The sequence below is a fragment of the Molothrus aeneus genome, chromosome 8, assembly GCF_037042795.1.
Source record: "Molothrus aeneus isolate 106 chromosome 8, BPBGC_Maene_1.0, whole genome shotgun sequence".
NCBI classification, from domain to species: Eukaryota; Metazoa; Chordata; class Aves; order Passeriformes; family Icteridae; genus Molothrus; species Molothrus aeneus.
The window spans coordinates 9,804,577-9,812,339 of NC_089653.1; the positions used below are offsets into that span (position 1 = coordinate 9,804,577).

Genomic DNA, 7,763 nt, shown 5'->3' on the forward strand with positions numbered 1-7,763 from the left:
TTGTCAGATCCTGAGAGGCCAAGAGGATGTTTTGGTCACTAAAACTGCTCAGTTTGTGCTCTTCTACCAAATTCTGCTTCTTGTACTAACTGTCCCCTGTTTCTCCACCCTTGCTGCCACCTGCAAAGCCTGATGTGACTGTGATTAATGAAGCGGCTGAGGCTGGTGTAGATGTAGATGAGGAGGATGATGCAGATGTTGAATTCACTCTCCCCTATGACATTGAAGATGATTACGAGCCTGAGCTGCTGTTAATGCCAACCAATCAGCCCGTTAACCAGCCCATTCTGGCTGCTGCTCAGTCTCTACACCGGGAAGCAACCAAGTGGTCTAGTAAGGTACTCCTGAGTCCCGGGACTGATCCGCGTGCATCCGGCCACTTGGAACGCTGACACATTTGCATCACTCCTGATCCCTGCTGGGCCCCGCCATCCTGAATGAATAAGTGTGTCTGCACTTCATTTTAAGGACTGAGAGTGGCTTCACAAGTTTGCTAGATCTGTTTGTCAGTGCCGGATTGAAGCTTGATTGGGGTCACTTATTAATATTCAAAGACTTCCTCTCTCTTTGCATCTGCCTGGTCTTCTTTGTTATGGCAGTTTTCAAATTTTAATAGGGATTGTCTTCCTCCCCTTTGGTTCCTTTTTCCATTCACATGGGCTACCTGGGAAGCCGTGGTTAATGGTTTCCTAATGACTTCCGGATACAGCAGAGTTACAGAATTCAAGAAGTCATTTAAGGTGTCTATTGTGCTTGGCCTCAATTGATGCCGCCAATTAACATCCCTTCCAACAAGGAATGGCTTTGTATGGCAGTGTTTGTGGAAGAGACTGCCTGACTGCTGGCTTGCACTGGGCTGTATTGCAAATGCTGGTCTTGAGAGAATTCTTTTCTGAAGAAGCTGCACTGAATGCTGTTAGCTGTTGAATTGAGATCCTGTCTATATGAAACCAGTGGAAATCTAACGAGGTTCAGACATTCACAAGTAGTCTGTCTTCTGTCTAAGCACAAATGTTTGCAAGACTGGGCACTTTTCATAGCATGCTGCAAAAAATAAGGTTGGTGTCCCATAACAAACAAAAGTTATAGGGGAGTGTGCATATGTACGTGTGTGTGTATACTTACATAGATAGTTATACTAAACCATTTTAATCAAAAGGGCTTTAAAAATGTTCTTGTCCTTTTCAGATTCTGGTGCTTGGATAACTTGTTAGACACTGATCCTTCTACGTGAAAACATGGGAAAACTTTGTGTTATGTCATTTATATCCTAACTGGTTATAGTAGCAAACTGTTTAGCTAATAGGCCATGGTAATGAATAGTTCAGCTGTTTGGGTCACTGTATCTGTAAAATGCCTGGGATATCATCTTGAACTTGCTCATAGTGAGTCACAGAAGTGTGTGCACAGGGTACAGGATACCTTGGCTTAGCTGGGCTCTCACTGTGTACTCCTTGCTCTGAACTTCATCGGTCATTATCTGTGGGATTATTCCAGGGGAATGGTGTACTAATACTTAAACTCACTCTGCTGCTATTTCATCCACACAGTAGGAATGCTTCAAAGCACAAAATAGTTCTCTTGTGACTAACAACTTTCTATGAAAGGGAATAAGGTAAATACACTAAATGTACTGACAGACTACTAACAATCAATCAATTAGGTCTGCTTTCCCTTGCACTAGGTTTCTCTTTGGAACAGTGTATAAGGAATGGGTTTGCCTTGGTCGCAATTAATTCGCATATCAAATATTTCTCAGATGTATTGCTGTGACTGTAAATTTTGATGTACAAGAAATCTTGATTTTAATATAAGAAGTATGACTGGATTATCTTTTGATAATCCATGTTCTTCTCTCCCGGAGGCTTTATTTTAAAGAGAGAGATTGTATCAAACAAGATTTATTTTCAAGGAATAATTTTTAAAAAATACAAGTTGCTTCTCACTTCCACCTTACTGGTGACAAAAGTTATGTGTTGGATTCTCTTCCATTTATCCTTTGGCATTATTAGCAGCATAGCTGTTGCTTTACCAACTTCAGTTTCAGATGCCACTGAAAATCCCATGCTCAACTGTTATGACAACAACTGGTTTAACAGGTTGTTTAGCACATTTTTTTAACTTTATAAGAAGTCTTTTTTGGGGGAAAATCTGGAGTTTCAAATGCTAATAACATGCTTTATCCTAAAATCTAGTCATCAGAGCAGTAACTCATTCCATGGACAAACTAACACTTTACAACTTCTTTTTCAGTTTTGAAGTAAGCTTTTTTCTCTGAGCGTTAAAAAAAAATGTCAGAAATGAGTAGTTAGTAGAGATCTTCCCTGTTCCTTGAAGAAACCCCTTCTGTGTTCACAAGTGGTTCTTCCATCCTTAACTTCTTTGAGTGTTTCTGCTGAGCAGTGCCGTGCTGGCAGGAGCAGTGACCGTGTCATTCCGTGCAGGGCAACGACATCATCGCGGCGGCGAAGCGCATGGCGCTGCTCATGGCCGAGATGTCGCGCCTGGTGCGAGGCGGCAGCGGCAACAAGCGCGCCCTCATCCAGTGCGCCAAGGACATCGCCAAGGCCTCCGACGAGGTCACCCGGCTCGCCAAGGAGGTGGCCAAGCAGTGCACGGACAAGCGCATCAGAACCAACCTTCTGCAGGTAACCAGGGAGCTGCTCAATGCTGCTTCTGCTGGGCCTCTCTCAGCGGGGGTGAGCACAGGCATTGTGCCAGGAAATCATGGGTGTCTTCCCTTGGCTTGTAAAGTTTTGTCAAGGTCTGTGTTTTTAGATCCCATGGGAATATATATATATACATTCATACATACATATATATATTTATGTGAGCATATATTCTGTAAAGTTAGAATTTCATGTCAAAAGAACTTTTGAAAAGATACTGTGCTACAAATACTGATCTGTCCTAAGTCAGCATTTTTTTGTATTTCATTTATTCATTCCTTTGTATCAAAGAATAGTGCCAGAAATGCAACAATTTAAAGTTTTTCAGTGTCAGGCAAAAAAAAAAAAAAAAAAAAAAAGCTATTCTTAACCAAGCAGACATTTGAAAGGAAAGGAAGAACAGAAGAATGTTGTCTCCATTCTAAATACTCCTGAAGCAAGTAAAATAAGATTCAGATATTCTACCAATATTTATCAGATAGTCTTGAAGGTGTAGGATCACCTCTATGCTCATTCATATTCTAATAGTAAAGGAAAATAAAACATTTTAATGTATTGGTTCAATTTACAATATGAAGTGGTTTTTATCCCTATTACTTAGGTCTGTGAGCGAATCCCAACCATCAGTACGCAACTGAAAATTCTCTCCACTGTCAAAGCTACCATGCTGGGCAGAACTAATATCAGTGATGAAGAGTCGGAACAGGTAAGAGGTGTAAAGACTGACGGTAGCATGGAATTGTTGATCACTTTTATGGGGACAAATATGCAACTTGTTCTGTCAGATGTGTTTTAGGAACTTGATGTTGAAGCTCACCTCAGCTGTTTAGGGAGGATAATTTAGTACAGGACCTTGGTTTCTGGCTCAAACGCTACAGTTTAATAGAGGAACAAGTCAAAAAGCTACTCGGCTTCCAATTTTGTGACAAACAACTTGGTAATCTCCTGCTTTGCCCAGTAAAAAGCGGAGGGAAGGACTCGCCACCGCACACTGGACCTGGGAGGGGCAGGGGCGCCCTCGGGTGGATTCCAGGGGAAACGTTTATTTTCCAGCATTATCTCGAGTCCCCTGCAGCTCAGTTACCTTCCAAATGCATCTTTTCAGGAGAAATCTCGCAGCTTTGGCTTCTGAGGGAGGTTATTCTACTTAGAGACATGAAGGTTGTATTAAGATTTTGCACAAATAGGCAGTGAGGAATGGCAAAGTTTTGTTTTGAGTCAGGATAATGCTGGTTCCCAGAGACAGTTACTTCACTTGTATTTTCATAGTTTCAGGCAGCAGACTTGAAATATTTGTACAGGGAGTTCTTGTGCCCAAAGAGTTTACATGCTACTGTCCTAATCATGGTATTTACTGATATATTGGAAATTCTTTTTCTTGACAGGCAACTGAGATGTTGGTTCATAACGCCCAGAATCTCATGCAGTCTGTGAAGGAAACTGTGAGAGAAGCTGAAGCAGCATCCATTAAGATAAGAACAGATGCTGGATTCACTCTTCGCTGGGTCAGAAAGACCCCATGGTATCAGTAAATACTTGCCACATTAGTATTGTTTTCTGTAACATAAAATGCCTTTTTTTGGAAACACAAGAGATATGTTAACAGCAGAAGGTGCTGTATACATGAGCTTAAGATTAGCTTATGCTAATGCCCCATTCTAAGGGTATGAATTATAAGATAATGCATTTCAAGTGTCTTTGAAACACATTTGATATCCAACACCTCTAATTTGCTGCCAACAGTAGACAGTTCTTATATTTAATTTTTTTCCTTTTTTTTTTTTTCCTTTTCAAGATTCTCTTAGTGAATTCTGTACTCCCAGAAGCACATTTAATTTATGCACTGTATGTTCCAGTAACTTCCATGTGATGATATAAAACATGGACCTCACTATAAGCTTGTCTTGAGAGTTTAGGACACTTGGTTACTTGGCAGTTTTTTAGGGACAATCATTGACACACAAACATTCAACTTCTCAACAGGACTTTATCTGGCTATTCTAAAACCATGCAGAAATGATGGAAGGTGTGGGGTTTTTCATTAAAAGAGGGAAGGTGGGGCAGCAGAACAGCTGTAAACTGAGGATTAAAGTTCCATGTCTGAAATGCTTTTTGCTTTTGATTCTTGCCTGGCAACAGTACTTTACCAGAAACTGGAGCTGTCTCTGTTCCCCTCCTGTCACCCTGTAGGTAGGCATTCCAGAACTCTTGTACTGTACTGAAAGGTTTTGCAGATTTTGTTAGTGGCACACTGTTGACAGCTTGAGCCTTATGGCTGGAGACCTTAAATCATGGAACTCTTTCCTTGCTCAATTCAGCAATGTCTTGAGCTGAAAAATCCTGGTTCTGTTAACTTAGCTGCATGTCCAGGACCAGAAGATGCCACATGCTGGCTCTTTTTTTTTGAAAACCAAATGAGCACATGCAATTAATCTTATTTCCCTCATCCCTCCATCTAATGTTATTCCAGCCACTCAAGGTGAAAATTAAAAGATAAAGATATTCAGTTTATAAGTACCTTTAGCCTCACTGCTCTTCTTTCTAACAATGTATAAGCTTCTTGAAACCTGAGCTCTGCAGGGGCATGAAACCCTCTTTAGGTAAGCTGGTGCCTACCAGCAAATGATGGTTCCTAATGCTGCACATACCTCATTATTTTTACTGCTTGTGGAGTTAGGAGTCTCAAAATCTTTTTTTCAAGTGAATTGAACAAAGTGTTACTATATCTTTAAAAAAAATTCCAAATAAAATGACCACAATAAAACCCCCCTCAAACTGCCTCCCCTTATTAAAACAGACTTATGATGTTTTATCCTTCCATAGTTGAATCTGCCTTCATATATATAAATATACACATATATTCATACCTGTTCATTTAATGGACAGGAAAACTTGTTTGAAAATGAGTTTCTACATTTGCAAGAAATACTTGCAGACTTTTGCCCAAATCAGCACTGACCTCATAATACCCTCTTAATTTGCTGAGAATTGTTGGACGATCAAACCACCTTGAATAGAAGTGTCCTTGGGGAAAAACTTTTCAGTCTTAACAGCTCAAAGGAAGAGACACAGTGCACTCAGCTGTCCTCTACCTGCCTGCCACAGTTATTCTGTGCTTGGACCTTGTCCCCTCCACCCCCTTCATTGCACTGTTATCTAAAAAGGGAAGTTAAACTGTTGATAATACAACTGTCTCAAACTGACCTCAGCAAGAGAAGGCGTGTGTTGTTCTTCAATTTGCTCCTTGTGTCTGGGTATCATGAAATATTTGGTACTTAGGATCTTTCCTTAGTACTCTCTTCTTGCAGTTACCTGCAACAGGAAGAGGAAGGAAGGGGTGCCAGAGCCTTAACCTGGATGCATTTGGTTGGTTTATATCAGATCTTTAGTATAATTTTAATGTAGTAATTTCTATTTAATAGTACATAACACTGAATATGTAGGGATTATTTTAAAGGGATTTTCTAAATAGTCTTCCTGTATTGCTTTTCAATGCTCCTCACATCCCCTCATCCTGCTCCTGCCATCCAGGCTTCTCTGTGAGATTTTTTTTTTAATTATTATTATTTTAGCATCACTGTTTAGTTGCTTGAATGATATTAATGCAATATTACTAATGCCTTTAATACATAATTGTTTATGCCAAAGATCACTTTTTGTTTCTTGAGGAATGTTTGCAGGAGAATTAGGAATCATGGTTGCCTTTGATATTCTTCAGAATGTTTGCTCTAAGTTCTCGAACTATTTATAGAAGCCGAGATACTTGACCACCTTATGCAATTTCTGCATTTTTGAACACTACTGGTCTTCAGACCTGATGTGCAGCAAAAATTTGAACAAGACCATGAATGTCACTTAGAAATGTTTTACCACTATAAAACTTTGTTTATAAACCAAAATGTATTGTATAGTCTAATGTTTTCAACCTTTCTTTGGTTCTGTTAAAACAATAAAAATGCATTTGTACAAAAATCAGCTTCTGAGTGTTAATGATAACAGCAGTGGATGATGCTGTAACAAGAAGAACAAAAAGCTAAAGAAAAGAACAGTTGTTTCTACATGTTCTGAACAGAAAGGAAGTGCAAAATTTCTCTAACAGGAGAAGATTAAACAAAGTTTTTTTTTGTCTTTTGTGCCTGTCCAACCTAGTAATTGAAGCATTTACTGGAAGCTATGTTTAGTGGGAGAGAACAGGAGATTGCCTGAGACCTGACAGTGATCTGCTGTATTGTGAAAACTTAAAATGGGGTTGGCCTGGTCCTGTCAAGGGAAGAACTGCTACTCTGACCAGCATCTTGTTATTGTGAATTTTACTTCCTAAAGTGAATGCAGGGGTGGCGAGTATGAAACCACTGTTGTATTTCCTTCACTCCATCACTGTAAGAACATCTTATAAACATTTTTTCTTACTAAAAATTTCTACCAGCACACAGTGTTCTGACTTGTTGGAACCAATGTTTTATTGGTACTGTAGGACCAAACACAGCCTCATAGTCCCAGGGTATTTAGTAATAATTGGTAAAATTCAGAGTTTTGTACTTTTCACAGTTCTCTCCATATCTGAAAGAAGATGAGACCCTGACAGACAACCACCTTTGTCAGCACTCCCAGAGCTGGACATGAGGAGAAGGGGAGATCAAGACTTTGCAGTGTAATTCCTTGCTAATGATTCTGTGTGATTCCCTAAACTCTGCTCTTCAGAGAAGTGCTGGAACATTATTTTTTTCAAACAGAACAGGAACACAGGCCCCCTTTTGCAGTTGAGCATCTTGTGTTTGGAGATGCAGAGGGCACCAGCACATGTACAAGAAAGGTTCTGGCCTCACACACCTGCAGCCATTTCCTTGACAAAACACATCTGCATGCCTAGACTGGTTTCCTAAAGGTGAGTGCGGTTCTTGCTGACAGTGAGTCGTGGTGATGAGCTGCCCTTCCCCTGCTGTGGGAGCCTCCCTGGTGCCTGAGGTCCTGGGGTGGGCAGGGCTTCTTCAGTCACACGTGGGAGGCAGTGCTGGGGTCAGGACTGGAGCTCTGACACTTCTGTATATCCTAGCTCAGGAAAGGTGTCAGCTCTGAAAGGCCATGGGACAGCAT

At 40.5% G+C, this 7,763-nt stretch overlaps 1 protein-coding gene across 2 annotated transcripts in view; it reads left to right on the forward strand.

Annotated features, from left to right (window-relative positions):
• The window catches only part of VCL (vinculin), a 55,561-nt gene extending 48,920 nt beyond the window's left edge, over nucleotides 1-6,641 (forward strand). Inside the window, exons 19-22 of one of the 2 annotated variants that reach the window (XM_066555082.1) lie at nucleotides 129-338; nucleotides 2,445-2,648; nucleotides 3,271-3,375; nucleotides 4,055-6,641. In XM_066555082.1, coding sequence (XP_066411179.1) covers nucleotides 129-338; nucleotides 2,445-2,648; nucleotides 3,271-3,375; nucleotides 4,055-4,201 — 666 coding nt within the window. In that variant the 3' untranslated portion in view covers nucleotides 4,202-6,641. The remainder of the gene's footprint in view (nucleotides 1-128; nucleotides 339-2,444; nucleotides 2,649-3,270; nucleotides 3,376-4,054) is intronic. The other variant, XM_066555081.1, reaches the window with a different exon arrangement.
• The last annotated feature ends 1,122 nt before the right edge of the window (nucleotides 6,642-7,763 follow it).